Below are 16,593 nucleotides of genomic sequence, written 5' to 3' on the forward strand. Positions count from 1 at the left end.
GATGACAAAGTTTTTCATCCGGCTGCCTGCAGTTCCCTGTGCACCGCCCCTGCGGCTGCGGGGAGGGGTATGGGCCTCGTGGGTCCCCCGGGTGCCGTGGGAAGCGCTGGGCTGTCGGCTGTGCCGAGCCGGGCTGTACACACGGCTGGGACCGTGCGAGGGCTCGGCCACGCTCGGCATGGGGCTCCGGCTCCCGCTGCGCCGCAGCACCAGCTTCACCCCCGACCACCCTGCCCTCATGGAGGTGCCTGGCCCCGCTGCCCTGAAGATGGAAGCAAACGTCCTTGTCATGGGAGCAGACAACGTAGGGAAATCAGGTGAGAACTGACCGTGAACTGTGGCAGGCTGAAAACTGCAGCAGTGTTTGGAGGAACAGTAGCAGGGAGCAGCCCTTGGTGAGATGGGGCTGAGCCCTGGGGTGCAGCTGTGATTCAAGGTGGGGAAGCTGAGCACAACCTCGTAGCCAGCCGGGGAATGGCAAGGGAAGGTATTTTCCACTGAGCTGCAGTTTGCTGATGCTCTGGATCGTGCAGATGCTTTGGTTCCTGCTGTGCCTCTGCTGCACTCACAGACCTGCTGGTGGCTGGGGAGACTCAGAGGTCGTTGCTGCTGGTAGGAGTTTACAAGGGTGCCTGACTCTGCTCTGGATTTAGAAAGGAGAATCCTCCAGGTTTGGGGTTATTCTGATGATTCCTGTCCTTCCGCCTGCAGCTCTGACCGTGCGTTTCCTGACCCGGCGCTTTATTGGAGAGTACGGAGACATGGGTGAGTGCCAGGCCAGGCCAGGCCAGTTCTCAGCAGGGACTGGGATCCAGAGACAACCCTGCTTCTGCCTGTGGGATTTCATTGCAGCCCATCCTCTCCTGCCTTTCTCCAGAGCATCTGCCTGCTCCCAGGGGCTCAGTGTTGTATTTGTTCAGTGATCTCTTTGCTCCAGAGCTGCTTCTCTGGGGTGTGAAAGGTCCAGGGTGGCAGCTGGTGACACCATGAAGATGACGATTTTTCTTTCTTTTTGGGGGCACAGAATTCATCTACAGCCACAACCTGACTGTGGATGGCCGAGAGATTCTCTTACACATCTGGGACGTCCCCAATTCCCAGGTGAGAGAGCTCCACTCCTAGCACCCCTTTCTACCCCAGGGACAAAAACCCCTTTACTGGACGTTACCTATGGGGAACCACAGGCTGAGAGGTCCAGTTGAGCAAGAGTTTCAAATCAGAGGGTTCATAAGTGACTGAACTCTTTTCAGCTGCCAAGCACAGGACAGCAATGCTGCTGACAGGGTAGCAATAGTTACCATTCCCCATGGCCCTCTGGCTGAGAACACTGGAGCTGAAGCACTGATGGGAGTACAGGACTGTGGTAAAGAAAGAGAGGTGCTGCTCTGAGGTCCCCACAGTGTTATCACCTACAGCTTGCAGTGCTTGGCAGCTGGGTGAGGGTTAGGATTAGGGTGTGATGCTGAAAGCTGAATCGTCCCCCCTTGGTTAGTTCTCCCAGGTGCTGCTCTGCCCTCCTTGGTATTCCTCTTTCTCTCTGCCCTTTTGCTGTTCTCTAGCTGTCCCTGTCCTGACAGGCTCAGGATTGCCCTCTTCCATCAGGCAGGCCTGGAGGGAGGGAGCCCAAAAAAACAACCCTTCCTTTTCTCTTTCCCCACAGGAGCAGGCAGAGGATGGCTCCTCAGAGGAGAAGCGAATCCAGTGGGCAGACAGCTTTGTCCTGGTCTACAGTATCTGTGACCGTGCCAGCTTCAACATCCTGCCCCTCAAAGTGCAGTTCATCAAGGCTGCCAAGGAGGGGCAGAGCCAGGAGAAGGTGCCCATTGTCATTGTGGGCAACAAGCGGGACCTGCACCACCAGCGGGTGGTGTCCAGCGAGGAGGGCCGGCTCCTGGCCCTCTCTTTAGACTGCGGTTTCTATGAGGTCTCTGCCGCTGAGGCTTATCACGGGGCCCTCATGGTCTTCCATGGACTGGCCAAACTCATCCCAGACACCAAGCTGGCCATGAAGAAGGGCACAGGGATCCGGGGCATCGTCAAGACCATGTCGGCTGTGTTTGCCCGAAAGCGAACAGACTCCCTCTGAGTCCTGCACGGCTGTTGCTGCTCTCTGTGCTGCCCAGCTGGGCCAGGCCTCCTCGCTGGGTGCCCATGGACATGGTGTGTGGCTTTCCATAAGTATGACAGTTCCTTGCTGTCCTCCTCGTGTCAGGGTCTGCGTGTCCTGCCTCGCACAGCCAGTGCAGCTGAGGACTGTAGTGGGCTCCTCTTGGCTCTGCCGTGGGACAGTCTCATCTCTTTGCTCTACCAGCTCTTTAGGTGCCTCCTGCTTTCTCCTTCCATCCTCCAACACTGGAAACCACGGGGGGGATTTTGCCAAAGCTCCAGGCAGCAGCATCCCTGGCTCCTGCAGCAGGAGCTGCCCAGGCTGTCAGCAATTAGGGAGAACATCCTGCTCTTGTACAGCACACGACTCTCTGTCTCTCCACTCCTACTCTGGGATCCTTATTCCTGTTTAACTCTCATCAGGATCCTCTTCAGTAACCCTGGAGCACCCATGAGCTGGAGAGGTGGGGCTTTCTGCACTGGGGAGGCACTGGCAGTTCCCGCGTGTGTATCAGAGCCCAGGGCACCGGCGATCCTGGAGAATTTGGTGAGGGCTGGTGCCTCCCATCCCCCGTGCCGTGCTTTTGAACAGCCGTGCTCACAGCCCTCTCCCCCACAGCCTTTCAGCCATCCCAGCCGTTTGTTTCTCTTGTGCGGGCGGGCGCTGTACAGGCTGTGCCTGGGAAAAGCCAAGCGCGGGGCTCGTTCCCAGGATGGGAATTGCACCACGAGCCTTCCCAAGCCACTCCTTCTGTAGGGCTGCCTGTCCCCAGGGAGGAAAGGAGCTGGGGAAAGGGGCTCGCTGACCCCTCTGCTGCTGGGAGGCTTTTCCCTGCCTCTCCCAAACCCTTCTCTTTGTGCCCTGGGAAAGCAGTGTATTGGGAGAGGGTTTGTGCGTGCTGTAGGGACACTGATTTCTCTGCTGTGTTCTTCTGGAAATGCAATAAATTGTCTTTGGCAGGAAGCCCCGGCTCCTTGGAGCTGTGAATTTGTACTTGGGGCATGGGAAGAGACACGTACTGTGCTGGGCACGAGCACCCACTCTCACAGTGGCAGCTACCCACAGGGAATGTAACAGGATGTTTCCTGCACCCATTCCCTTGGCCCTGAGTTGGGGGTCTCACCCCACCGTGTTCCCTTGGTTTGGTGTCTCACTGCCACAAAGGAGCTGAGCAGATGGGGTGAGTGGCAGGTGGTTTATTATTGCAGGTTTATTATTGCAGCAGATACAACAAGGTGTTGTGGGAAGCCAGGTGATCCTGTGGGAGAGGGGCTCCAGGAGCTCCACCTGTTCTTTTTCCTGACCCCACCATCCATCCCACTACCAGCTGGGAGAGAAGTGCCCAGGGCTTCCCACTCATGAATCCTGCTGGTTGGTGGGGATCTTCAGCCCCTCCATGGAGGAGCAATCTGTGCATAGGGATGTGCCCTGCAAGGGGGGATGGAGGGAAGAAGGATGGGGAAGCAGGCTTGCTATGGTGATATTTGACAGCTTTGCCATCCTCCCCTCTCTCTCTCTCAATGTGTAGCCCATCTAAGTTCACCCTGTCTGCTGAGCAGGGTCCAAGGTAGCCCAGTGCCAGTCCTGGGTGATCCCTTCTTCTGGTCTCACCGCTCTTTCCACATCTCCTTCACCTTCCTAGTCCCACCTTCCCCTACCTTCTCCTTCTGGCAGCAGGGCTTTTGTTTGCCTTTATTCCCCCATCCTGGCCTTGATGCACTCCAGAATAAACTATCCCATGGCCTGTCTACCACTTGAAGCTCCTGTCCTGGAACAGGGGTGTGTGTGGGAAGCTGGCAGGGGCCCAGGCAAAGCGTGCTGAGGGGATTGGAGAGGGGCTGGGATGCTTGTCCTGCCTGCTAGCTCAGTCCTTCTTGTAGACAGGGCTGTAGAGGCTGCCATAGTAGGCCCGGCTGTACACGGACTCGGGGCTGAAGCGGTAGGAGCCCTCGCTCACCCTCCTGTTGTAGGGGGAGAAGGCGGATTTCCGCGGGAACGGGTACTCGGCCTCCAGGGCAGGGCTGCGGTAGTAACCGTGCCGCAGGAACAGGGGGTCCTCGAGCCCCAGGAAGGACAGGGGGTGATGGCCACGGTACAGCCGCCAGTCACTCCTCAGCTGGGATTTCTCCTCGGTGGAGGGGGCAGCAGACTTGGTCTCCTCCTCGTCCTCCTTCTCCTTCTTCTCTTTCTTCTCCGCGTTGGTCTTGCTGGCCCTGGATGCTTCTTCTTCCTTCACCGACTGCCTGCGGAGCTGAGAGGTGGGGTGAGCACCCAGCCAGGTGGAGCCACCTGCCAGCCCTGCTCCACCTGTGCTACACAGCCCCCCCCTTAAACTGGGAGAACCTCAGGAGAAGCCAGTTTTCCCCCAGAGTGGAGAGGAGTGGGTGGCTTGCAGTCCTTGAGCAGCTGTGGTGGAGAAATGCTCCCAGGGGAACAAGAGGCTGAGGTAAAGGAGAGAGAACAGGGTCTCAGCCTGAACTTTCCCCTTCCCGGGAATGTGGTCACACCTTGGCTTGGGCATGAACTGTGTGAAGGCATCACCACTGTGTGACCCATTTGTTCTGTTGGGGGACTCACTGTCATGGCTATGGGGGTGCTCAAGAGGAGGGTGGCACTGAGGTGTCTTCATGGCATCTCCCCAGTCTGACATTGCCTGCAGCTGTGGGGTGCTCATGGCAGGAGATTGAGCAGAATGGGCTCTGCTGGAGATGGACAGGGCCTGGCTGGGGGCAAACTCACCGGCACATAGCTGTACAGGGTGCCCAGCAGATGCTTAGGGGCACTGACGAGGGTCCCCCCGAGAGCATCCACAGTCTCCATGGCCCTGGACAGCCTGCGGGGGGTGAAGAGGATCAAGCCCTCTGCCGCATCCCAGGCCACGGCTGGCACCTTCTTCACGCTGGAGATGCCCGAGGCGCAGGCGCTTTGCAGGTTGTGAGCCACGCTGCCCACGAGCCCGGGCTCCTGTCCCGCCTGCCCAGAGAAACCAGCTCAGCTCCTGGACCTGCCCCACCTCCAGGCAGGACAGGACAGGGGTGGCCCTGGTTTCCCCATCCCCTTTGCAGCTCTAAGCCTGAGAGATTTCAGCTGGCTGCTCTGCAAAAGCCACCGCAGCTCTTTGCAGCAGGGTCTCTCCCTGTCCCTGCCAGCTCCCCCACTCGGGGTCCCGGGGGACCCTCTGCTCGAGGCTGTGCTTCCGCTGCAGGCAGAGGCAAAGGGCACTGACCCCAACCTGCTGCTTCCCGTCCCCAGCTCCCAGTGGAGCCGATGCAGGAGCCTGTTCCCAGCCCCACCGGCTCAGACCGCCCCTCCCTGCTGGGACCACGGCAGGGGATTTCTCAGGGGTGTCAGAGGTTCAGCAGGGAGTTCAGTGCTGGCATCCCACAGCTCCAAAGGAGTTTTGAACATACAAGCCAGGGTGATTTTGCCTGGCACAGAGGCAGCCCACAGTTCCCAGCTTTGGGGAAAGGGAAGGGGTCTCCTGGGACTGCCCCACTGCCACCCCCCTCTTGCATCCTCCAAGCTGCATTTCAGGATTGAGCAGGGATAGGGGTCTGTCCCCAAAGGTATGGGGGAACAGCCTCCATGGTCCATGGGTAGGAGGATGCTTTGGAGCATTCCCAGCTCACTGCTCTGCTTTTCTCCATACCTTGCCGTGGTTGGTGTCTTTCTTGCCTGCCTTCTCCTGCTTCTGCTCGGGTGCCTTGCTGTGGCGCCGGGTCTGCCAGCCCGCGCTGCCCTGCCCGTCACTGCGGGCCTGGGGGGCTGCAGGGGCACTCGGCTTGGCCAGGCTTCCCTGCCAGGGGAGCAAAAAGGCACCACTCAGAGGGAGCTGGCTGGTCCCACTCCGTCCTTTTAGCCTGAGGTACACAGGGGTGCACAGGGAGTTCATTTGTGCATCTGGGGAGAAATCCTGAGGGCAGATGGGAGCTCTGGGATTTTGGCACAGGCCAGGGAAGTTGTTCCCACTGAAGCACATGGTAGGAAAAACACCTCCTTCTCCCCATCCCCTCTGGGTCTCTGCAAGGGCTTTTTGCTTTAGGAAGGATGTTATGGCAAGGCCATAAATCAACAATTACATGCTGGGAACCTGCTAAAAATAACTTGTCCCGCTAATGTGTTGCATGGTTATGTGTGAACATCACGCAGGAACCGCCAGCCCCAGCTTGTCCTGCTGAGCAGGGGAAGCGAACTCTGCTCAGATTTGCTCCAAAGAGCCTGAAACATCCTGTCTGAAAGCAAAATCAGCTCAAAAGAGGATATGGGGGAGCAGGAACCCAGCAGGTGGGTCCTGGCACTCACCAGGATGGGGATCCAGGAGGCCAGCTCCTGCCCTTTGGTTTTGGCACGCTGGAGGCTTTGGGTGGTTTGCTGGTAAGCGCGGTGGGACACAGTGCTGACCAAAGCACCAATCCGGCCCAGGGTGCTGGGAGCACTGGGAGCACTGGGAGTGCTGGAAGTGCTGGGAGTGCTGGGTGTGCTGCATGCACTGTATGCCCTGGGAGCACTGGGAGCACTGGGAGCCCTGGTAGCACTGGGAGTGCTGGGAGTGGTGGTGGTAGTGCTGGGCTGCTGCTGGGACACCTTTGGTGTTGACAGACATTTCTTTTTGGGCTTCTTATCTAAAGGTAGAAGAGTACAGGCAGAAGAATGGTGGGAAGGTTACATTCTGGTGGGACAACCCTCCTAGGCAGCCTTCTGCCAAAATCCAGGGGCCGCCTCCTGCCCCATGCACCCCACAAACTGAGGAGCCACCCAGCCAGCTGTCACCAGCCTCCCTCAGAGGGGATTTGGGCATCAGGACTACCTGCTTCTTCATCCTCCTCTGGCAGCAGGTATTCCATCAGCTTCTCCAGCCCTCCCAGGGCTGTGTCGACCCCTGCAGCTGCCATCTGGGTCACTGAGTTCTTCCTTGTGTACTTGGCTGTCGTTTCCACTGTGCTCTTGGTGGCCTCATAGCCCTCTGCCGCCAGCTCGATGATCTTATCCATGGAGCTGCCAATGGTGCTTTTGGCACTTTGGAGGGGGCAGGAGATGGTGTCCTTCAGTTCAGATGCAAGCTGTGGGCAGAGAGACGGAGAACAGCCCCTCTGGTGTGCTTGGGGTGGCATAGGGCAGCCAGAGGGACTGCAGGGACCATGTCCATGCCAGCAAGAGGGGCACAACAGCTCTCTCCAAACTGGGCTGGAGGTAGTTGGCTGGAGGTAGTTGGCAACAGGACATTGCTGACTTGTATTTGGGAGCCCCAGCCATCGTTTAGGCTGCAGAGGCCCTTGGAGGAGCCCTCACTTGGAGATGCTGCCTTGTTTCCCAGCCAGCAGCCTGTCACCATCAGAAGCAAGACTAGAGGAGATGTACTGTGGGCTTTTCAGAGGGGCTGGGGGGTCCCAGATTATCCTGTGTGGATGCCATGGGACAGAGAGAGAGAAACAGCAGGTGGCTTATGAGAACTTTTAGGGAGTTGTAAGGATGTGATAACTTTTTAAGCATAAACAATCTGCAGGTGGTGTTTTTCTACTTCATCTTTCTGTTCTTCTCAAGGACGGTGTATGAGGAAAGTGTTTTTGTTAGTTAGCCAATCAAATAGAATGTATGGTATCACTCTATAAAAACTGCATGGTTCTCTTGAATAAAGCCTTCTTTGCTCTTTCTACAATACTGCCTCCTGTACTGCCTCCTGCCTGTTCCTGTGTCATTCTCAGTGCAAGAGTGGCTGTCCTGCCTGTGACTTACCTTGTCAACAGGGTACTGCAGAGCAGGGATCTTCTCCTCCAGGTGGTCCAAGCCCCGGCAAGCCAGGTCGTTGGCCACAGCGACTGCCATGGGCAAAAGTATGGTGAGAAAATCCCCCGGGCTGTGCCAGGCCCGTGCTTGTGCCAGCGCTGTCCCAGCAGGGGAAGCCCTGCTGGGCCCCCCTGCCACGTCCCCCCCAGCAGACGGACTCACACTGGGGCTCCAGGCGGCGCACCACGGGCTCCATGCCCCACATGGCCAGGGCGCCGGCGCCCTGCACGCCCCGCTCGTACACCTCGCACACCGAGGCCATCAGCGGGTGTGACTCCTTGGTGCTGCTGTACTTGCGCTGCAGCGTCTGGCACGTCGAGCTCACCACGGGCAGCTGCAGCACCCTCTGCAGAACGTTCTCCTGTGCATGGCGGGGGGACACGGGTGAGCCAACAGCAATTCCCTGAGGAGCGCCCCGTTCCCCGCACAGCGCTGGCTCTCGGTGGGTGGAGTGAGCAGAGATCACTGCTTTGTAGAGGATCAATGCTTTGTAGAGGAACAAATGCCCTCCTTGACCAGCCAGCAGTGCCCTCACTAGAATGCTGCTCTTCCGTGGCCTCAATGCACAGGAGGCACACTGAGGACTCACACTTTGGCTTGCATGGGAAGAGATGGAGAGTATTTCTCTAGCCCCACTGAGGATCTCCCAGGTATGCTGAGTAAGGACAAGCAGGCTGGCTGCTGCCACTGAGGGAGCAGGGACACTGCAGGCAGTATCTGAGGGAGTTGGTCTTCACTCCTCCAAGATCCCAAGCCCAGCTGTTTAGATGCTCCCTCTGGCTTTCCACCCTGTAGAAACCTCCATGCTGGAGATCTGGGGACTAAATGGGGCACAGATGAAGGACAGGCACAGTTGGCAGCTATCACTTAGTGCTTACATCAACTCAAGGTTAACTTTTTTGAATCTGAACTATTTAATTTCAAGCAAGCAAAAAAAGTTTGCCCTTTGCCTTTGATGATGCTCCATACTACTGCAGGTAAAGATCCATATGAAGAGAACATGGGACATGTGAGACAGCATGAGGTGTGCCTGGTATTCATCCAGCACAGTCAGCACACACTACCTGGCCCCCTTGGCACATCTCTGCCCTTTTCTCTTTCCCTTTCCCTGCACCCACCTTGGCATTTCCATCCTGCAGAGCCTGAGTCTTCTTCACCGTCATTGTGGCACACCCACCTGCAAAGCAAAGTTGGGAACCGCAGACTCTGCCTGAAAGCAGGGCTGGGCTTGGGCTCCCCCTCACTCCTGCACCCCCAAGCACAGCAGCTGGGCTGACACACACCTCCCGTGGGTGCCATGGATGTGGCATTACCCAACATTTGACTTTTTACCAGTTACATGTAAAACCAAAGCCTCCATGCAGCCCTGCCCTGCTCGTGTGCCTTAACACCCAAAGATCCAAAAAAATTAGTTGAAAGGCATGTAGCTTAGAGAAGTTATGGTAAGAGCAGGATGAAGTATGCTGGAAAAGCAAACTCAGAGCAACTAGGATGCTAACAGATGTGCATGAGAGTAGACTCTGGCTGAGAAGGGATAGGAAGGCAGGACAGGAGCAGATAGAAAAGCAGTGGGTAGGGATATGGTGAGATGTCCAGCTGAGGTCAGCATCCCCCTTGCACATATCTGCTGTTCAAAATGCCAGCACTCATCCTTGTGAAAACACAGCTCCAGCCCCAGCACAGACCCCTTTTTCTTAGCAGCAGATGAAATTCTGGAAATCTAGAGAGAATGGGTGATCCCTGCTCTCACTCCCTGGAACCACTGAAGTTGTCCTGGAGCACCCCAGGCACAGACTACTCACCGAGGGCCAGCCTGTCCCCAGCAGAGCAGGAGCAGAGAGTGGTGTCTGCACTGTCCCCTCAGCCTGGTCCTGTGAGGGTGAGGCACTGTGCTCTGGCCACTACCACCACCACCAGGCCCCACCTCCCTGTTGCGTGGGCTCGGGAGCTGAGGGATTGTGGTGGAAACAGGCCAAGGAGCTCCCTGAAACCACCGTAACTGGGAACAGATGACGGCAGAAAATCCCCTTTGCTGCCTTCCCTGCAGAGTGCAGGAGCTGCAGCACAGCTGAACGTTCCAGGGTTTAACACCACTCCTTCCACAGAAGAGGAGGAGATGCCCTGGGACCTCACCACCTCGAAAGCAACAGATCATGAGCAGGCAGGGAGAAGGTGAAGAGTCAGGGTTTCCTAAGAGATTAAAACCTTCCTGTGTTTCTGTAAGCCCTGCTATGCCTCCTGATGGACCAGGGCATGATCCTGCTGGGAAACCTAACAGAGATCAAGAAAGTGGCTTCTCCCCAGGAGAGTTTACTGAGCACAAGGAGCAGAAGGCAGATGTGGGGGACATATTCTGCTTGAAGCAATCTGGTTTGGGCAGGTCTGCAATTTCTAAGATGATTCATGAGGCTTTTGGTGAGGAGGCTCTAGCTGTGGGTCAGAGCAGACACTGCATTAGTAAAGCTTTAGGCATTTGGGCTAGATGGAGAAAAGATCAGTTTGGAAGTGATCTCTGAAGATCACTTCATTCAACTCTTGCTCAAAGCAGGGCTACCCTCAAAGTCAGATCAGGCTGCTCTTGGTCTTGTCCAGTTTTAAAAACTTTCAGTGAGAGGATTCCCCTCTCTCTGGGGCCCAGTTCCTGTGCTAACCATACTAATGGTTAAACTAATTTTTCCTAATGTCCAGCTGGAATTTTCTTTGTTGTACCTGACATCTCCTATCATTGCTTTGTGCACCTCTGAGCAGAGTTTGTGCCCCATTCAGTGCTGGTGCAGCCTGTGTTCCATGCCCCTGAATGCCTTGCCCTCTCATGAAAGACTATTCAAGATGTCTCCTGTGATGGTGGGACCAAAACAAGACATGGTTCCACAAATGTGGATTCACAAATGCTTTGTAGAGGAACAACTGCCCTCCTTGACCAGCCAGCAGTGCCCTCACTAGAATGTTGCTCTTCCATGGCCTCAGTGCACAGGAGGCACACTGAGGACTCACACCACTGTTAACAAATCCATTTGTGGTACTGATTGAAAAGAAGACCACACCACCTGTATGGGACCATGGCAAGTTTTGGTTATTGACTACAGATGTGCCACAGTGATGAGACGAAGACAGTGTGGTGGAAAGAGGACAAATGCCTGAGGACAAGGCAATAATCAGGGAGATCAGTGCAGATGAGAGGTCCAGGGCTGCTGTGTGTCCCTTGGCATGTGGCTCACAATGCCCACAGCTGCCCAGCACTCCCATTCAGCACATGGAAGTGAGCACCCAGCACGGCTCCATGGCTCCCTGCTTGTGGCTGCACAGCTCCTGCATGGGGGTGGGAGGCTTCCCTGGGGCATGGGAAAGCCACAGATGGAAAGAAAATGCCCCCTTTGCTTCCCAAAGAGCCCAGAGTTTGCTCCCAGCCCAGGGCTGTGCCTGCCTTGCTGGCTGGGTACAGAGGCACATGAGTATGCTGGGCTGCCTCCAGCTGGTGCTGGGGTCAGCCACTGCCCTTCAGACAGAGGGACAAAGGGCACCAGCCTGCTTCAAAGTTTGCTCTCTTGGCACTCAGACTTTTTCCAGCCCTGCTGGCATGGCTGAAAGTGCAGAGGGCACAGCAACCTCCTCCCTGCCTTGGCTGGAGTCAGGAGCCAACACAGCCCTCGCCCTACTAATGCCTGTGCTCATCCCCTCCCCTTCCTCTGGGCCAAAGGCTGTGCCAGCCCTGGCTCTGCAGGGCAAAGGCACCACAGCCTCCCTGCCCCACCACTCCAGCACCAGAAACACTCCCTGTGCTCCTGCAGGCAATGTTGAGAGCTCACAGACCCACAGGGTGCAGGGAAGCAGTTTCACACCCCTGTCCCTGCAGTCTGCTCCACACTCAGTAATACACCACGGTGAGGGGATGAGCCCCATCCCCAAAACCCTGCAAGGCACCTTTATCCTTTGGTCTGGGAAGGGGCTGGAGAAGTATCTGATTCATTTCCATGCAGGATCAGCAACCCCATAACCACTGCTGATATATATCTGCCCAGTTTCTTTTTAAGGATGGCCTCCTAGGCAAGCTATTTAGATTTTTTATTTTACTTTCAGTTCAAAAAAAGGTGAGATTTAATTCTTTGTGGCAATATAAAAGTATTATCTCCTGGATCTGGAGACTGATTCATTGCCTTGCTCTTGGCAGAAAAGCTTTTAGACACTTGGAAGACTACTCACACCCTCCCCTAGTGACACTTCCTCTACAGAACTGGTTTATTTGGTATCTCCTTGGAGATGTTGGTTTTTAACCTTTGCCTGCTCTTAATGCTCACCTGGGAATCCCCATTGGCTCACATATTCCTTGAAATGTCAGGCCCAGCAGAGTGTTAATGTTAGGAAGGCCCTGTCTGTAAGCAGAAGAGAAGATGACCACTCTCCTACTGTTTCCATTACAAAATGTGTCTGAGGCCACTAATCTAAAAGGAAACTCTTGCTAAAGCACTCCTGAATGCCATGCTTTATACATTGTTCTGGAGCTGACATTTGGGAGCTTCCAAGTTTGCAAGGCTCTCACTGCAGGGGATAGGAGCTGACAGTGAGCTCAGTTTAATGGTTATCCTGGCTCCATCCCTTGCCACCTCTGCCAGAGATGTCAGCCTTTGTTCCCTCCCTGACCTGGCATTTGTCATTAAACCATGACCATCCAAATGAAAAGCTGATTATAAGATACTGAAATGCAGGTGCCCTTGGCTCTTTCACCAAAGCTGTGCCTACACTGGCCACAAGGCTCCAGCCCTCACTGCTGGTACTCAAAGGCAGCTGATGGCAATTCCCAAAACACCTCCTTGTTTCGGGGCACTCTAAGGATGCAGTTTCACCTGATACTCACACATCTCTTAATGGTTTTGCAGCTGAAATTGTGATTTAAATTAGCTAGATGAATCTAGCTGCCAATTGGCTACTGCAAAAGGAAAGCTCTAGAACCCACTCATAATGTCTCTTTAAAAGTGTCATCTTTCATAAAATTCAGAGATGGGAGAAATTCTCCCTCTTTACACCACCTTCCAAGTGATCCACAGACACAGTGTCACACTCATCACAGTTTATTGCTTATGTTCAAACATCTTGTTCTTACTTCAACTGCTGTATTAGAAACAGATACAAAAAAAGGCACTAAAAGGATTTTCTCCATGTGATCACAATCATATAGCTTCAGTCACATTATTTTAAGGTACCTTAAATCACCAGCCTCCAGCTGGGGAGCAGAAGGCAAATATTAGTGCTTAATATCCAGTAAACAGAGGTACTCCTGTGTGTTCCAGCCTACATCATGGAGAATGGCAGGGCTGAGACAGGCTGAAAACTCACCCCCATTTCCCTCAATAAGGCTGCACAAGCTAATCCACACCAGGCCCTATGGGAGAAACATCAAAGCCTGGCTCAGGGCTTTGCACAGTGTTTGCCTGCAGGGCACAGGGAGGGAGACTGGGCTCTATCAATGGGTTTCCCTGAAAAGTGTAAGAGAGAAAGAGAAAGCAATTGGCAAACCAGTGAAAGTATTTTGTGAAGTATTTTGCATCTGAGAGCTCCCCTGAGTGGGACTGAAAGCACATTTTTAGCAATAAGATGGAATTCTGTAGACAAAAGCTGGTCAAATCTCCACTGTCAGATGATCAAGACTCCTCTTCCTTTCTTCCAGGGGTTGCTACACACTGGGGTAATGGTCAACTCTGACTAAGGGAGAGATGGCTTCCACATTGCCAGGAGATGAAACACAAATGGAGAAAGAAACAAACAAAAAAAATCCATTTTTATAAAAGAGAGGAAGCCTAGAATATAGCCTATAATATATATCCCACACACATTGCTCCATTTTGGCCTGAACTACCAGTATGCTTCTACTTTTAGTGCTACTCATTTCCATATTGAAAAGAAGAGCTCCTGAAGGCCACATCTGGTCTTCAAACACACTTAACTCTCCTGCCCAGCAACCTTTTTCTTTTCAAACACTTCATTGGCAAGCTATCACTTCATATGCAAACTGGAAGTAATTCCAAGCCCAACCACAACTTCAGGTAAACTGGAGCACAGCCTCACCTGCTTACTTAATTCCACATCCTTTGCCTTTTAATAAAGGAGACCCACACCTTTTAATTTTCTGGTTTTAGATAGCATCAGAAATAATAAGAGAGAACTTTGGTCCAGGTTAGTCTGTTCACATCTCCTTGACAGATTAAACAAGGACTTCTTACACCAGGAAGCAGCAGAACACACAGGCCTAACTCTGATGAAGAAAAATGTTACATTTATCTCCTGTATAATGTGCAATTTTGTCTCAGATGGAGTCAGACTGGTACTCTGCAAAGTCAGGAGCAGCAAAAACTGCATGCCCTGCTAGAGAGCTGGACACAGCATTTCTCTTTTAACCCAGTTACACTGCCAGCCATCACTGCCAGTGAGGCAGTGCCAGTGATAACACAGCTGCAGGGCAACAAAACGAGGCATTTTCAATTGGCTGAACCCATTCAGCCAGCGAGGGAACACACAGGCAATCATGGTCATGAGCAGGGAGGAGAGGGAGCACCAGACAGGAAAGTCTAAACCATGAATGCCCAAATCCAGTAAAAAGCTTTTTTCCACACGGGATTCTGATGTTATCATGACAAACTCCATTCTCTCCCCTCCTGGGGCTTACACAACTAGAAACATGTCCTTGCAGCTTTTGTGACTCAACGAGCTCTGAGCCAGGCTTCTCTCCTTAACTGCATGTTCCAAACTCCTTATTACACTGGAATTTTTCATGTAAATTTAAAGAGAAAAACAAGCTCCTTATCACAATATCATTAATGGGAAATAATTGTGCTTGCAGTTACAGGGGTTTGGGAGTTAATATGCTGTCCTGCACCAAAGCCCTCAGCTGTGGCCTGCTGGAGCAGTCAGAGTCACTGGCCAACAGTCCCTGGCTCACAGTATCAAGGAAACAAAGAAAGTGCAGATTTTTTGGGACAGGAGTTGGCACTCACTAGACTGCAGCTCCAGCACCACCAGGGCACACACCACAGAGACCATTTACAGGTACCACCATAGTGTGCTCAGTGCCTGCAGGGCACAGGATCCACCACCCAAACCCATCAGAATACTCATCCCCGACTTCAGCCTGCTCTAACTGCAGCTCCTAACCCACCTTAGCCCACTCTAGACAATCTGACTGCAGGGACCTTGGATTAGTGAATTGAAACTTTCCAGTGTAAACATGGTTAGTGTAGTCATGAATCATGTACCTATTACAGTTGCCTATGCAGTTATTTCACAACCCTGTATTAAAATAAAGGAATATTTTCTTATCTAGCAGCCAAGTTCCAAGTCCTCTTTCAGTTTGTGAAATATTACTTGGCCTTTTCTTCTCTCCACCCCATCAGTGAGTGTGTCATGGCACTAAACTCATCTGCAAAGGCACAGGGAAGGAAAAGTGGCAGAATCCACTTCTTCAGAGGACAAAATTAATCTTGAGATTATTTTAAGATATGTTCATTTGAAAGTGCTGTATGAAGATAAAAATCTGTCAGAGGATCAAAGCTGCAGCCTCATACTATGCAGCTCCTTTTATGTCACTGTTTCAGCTTCAGATGTGGGCTTGCTAATGTGAGAATCCCCACCAGGGAGGAGAGCACACCACAGAAACCAATCACTCCTGGGTTGGTCTTGTAGATTCCCAGCGTATCCAAAGGGCCTGAGAGATCACAGAGGTTCTTCACCAAGTCCAGCAGCAAAGGAGGATTCCTTTTCAGTATCTGAAAGAGCTGGCAGAGAAAACCGTGCAAACCATCGCTCTTCACGCCGTTTAGCTCCTTGCCGTCTTCCTGCCAGACAGAATTCTCCTTGGCCTTTTCTTCCAGCGCAGCTTGTTCCAGCCTCCAGGAGATCTCATACCAGTCCCTGGCCAGGTTCATCAGCAGGGAGCAGTAGTAGCACTTGGTGGCCCAGGTGTGCCACTTGGGTTTGTCGAGGTTTGGCTGGAGGCCGACGCTGCGGAGCCAGAGCGCAGCGTCGCACACAAAGTACAGGGCCCGGCTCAGGTGGGAGCCCGTGAGGCACAGGCGAGGCACCACCTCTGGCAGCTCTGCAGCTCTCCTGGCTGCCACCAAGGCGTGCACCACATTGCCCAGCCTGAACACTGCAAGAGAGCCCACACAGGTTAGCACGGCCCGGCCTCGCCCAGAGCTCAGCCTGTCATGGTCTGCGTGTGTTTGTACAAAACTTGGAGGGCTTTGGGCATTTGTGTGCTTGAGAACTTGCTAGAATTAGTGAGGAAAGGGGTGTAAACATCTCAGTGCTGTGTAAGCATCACCAGCCCAGGACATACACACGTCTGGTCAACAGCCAGGACTTGCAGCCTCTCTTGCCACTCCGTTCTTGCACCCCTCTGGACCAATATCACCCTCGGCTCTGCAGGAGTCAGTGCCAGCAAATAAAGAACACAAACAGAGTCTCTAATTTCAGCTGTACATTGCACTGCATTTTGCCTCACTTTGTGGACAGAAGATGTGTCTGCATTAATCCTGTTGCAGCCATGAGATACTGGTGGCCTCTGTGCCTGTGAAAGCTGGTGATTCACGTGCTGAGCACAGGGACCAAAGTCCCTCCTCAGCCATGAATCTGCCACAGGCACACGTAGCTCTCTGGAAACTGTGTGGAACACTGTATTCCATTTCAAACTACAACATATGGCAAACCTGATT

General features: G+C 53.6%; 3 protein-coding genes across 4 annotated transcripts in view; 1 reads left to right on the forward strand and 2 right to left on the reverse strand.

Annotated features, from left to right (window-relative positions):
* LOC139596798 (ras-related and estrogen-regulated growth inhibitor-like protein) lies at positions 1 to 7,763 on the forward strand. The gene is made up of 4 exons (XM_071441326.1): positions 1 to 317; positions 712 to 765; positions 1,025 to 1,101; positions 1,661 to 7,763. The coding sequence occupies exons 1-4, from the start codon at positions 2 to 4 to the stop codon at positions 2,084 to 2,086; spliced, it is 873 nt and encodes a 290-aa protein (XP_071297427.1). The 5' UTR covers position 1; the 3' UTR covers positions 2,087 to 7,763.
* LOC139597079 (perilipin-1-like) lies at positions 3,289 to 5,999 on the reverse strand. Its single transcript, XM_071442059.1, has 3 exons — positions 5,757 to 5,999; positions 4,847 to 5,080; positions 3,289 to 4,358 (listed from the first exon to the last, which is right to left on the reverse strand). Exons 1-3 carry the CDS (start codon positions 5,997 to 5,999, stop codon positions 3,972 to 3,974), a joined length of 864 nt encoding a protein of 287 aa, XP_071298160.1. The 3' UTR covers positions 3,289 to 3,971.
* Positions 6,871 to 16,593, reverse strand: part of PEX11A (peroxisomal biogenesis factor 11 alpha) — an 11,492-nt gene continuing 1,769 nt past the window's right edge. The window contains exons 3-6 of one of the 2 annotated variants that reach the window (XM_071441328.1): positions 9,010 to 9,068; positions 8,054 to 8,252; positions 7,841 to 7,923; positions 6,871 to 7,167 (exon numbers count right to left, since the gene is read on the reverse strand). In XM_071441328.1, coding sequence (XP_071297429.1) covers positions 6,874 to 7,167; positions 7,841 to 7,923; positions 8,054 to 8,252; positions 9,010 to 9,068 — 635 coding nt within the window. In that variant the 3' untranslated portion in view covers positions 6,871 to 6,873. Of the gene's footprint in view, positions 7,168 to 7,840; positions 7,924 to 8,053; positions 8,253 to 9,009; positions 9,069 to 12,941; positions 16,029 to 16,593 lie in introns of those variants that run through there. The other variant, XM_071441329.1, reaches the window with a different exon arrangement.

The sequence above is a fragment of the Agelaius tricolor genome, unplaced genomic scaffold, assembly GCF_023055355.1.
Source record: "Agelaius tricolor isolate 1412-34295 unplaced genomic scaffold, bAgeTri1.0.p SCAF_16, whole genome shotgun sequence".
Classification (NCBI taxonomy): Eukaryota; Metazoa; Chordata; class Aves; order Passeriformes; family Icteridae; genus Agelaius; species Agelaius tricolor.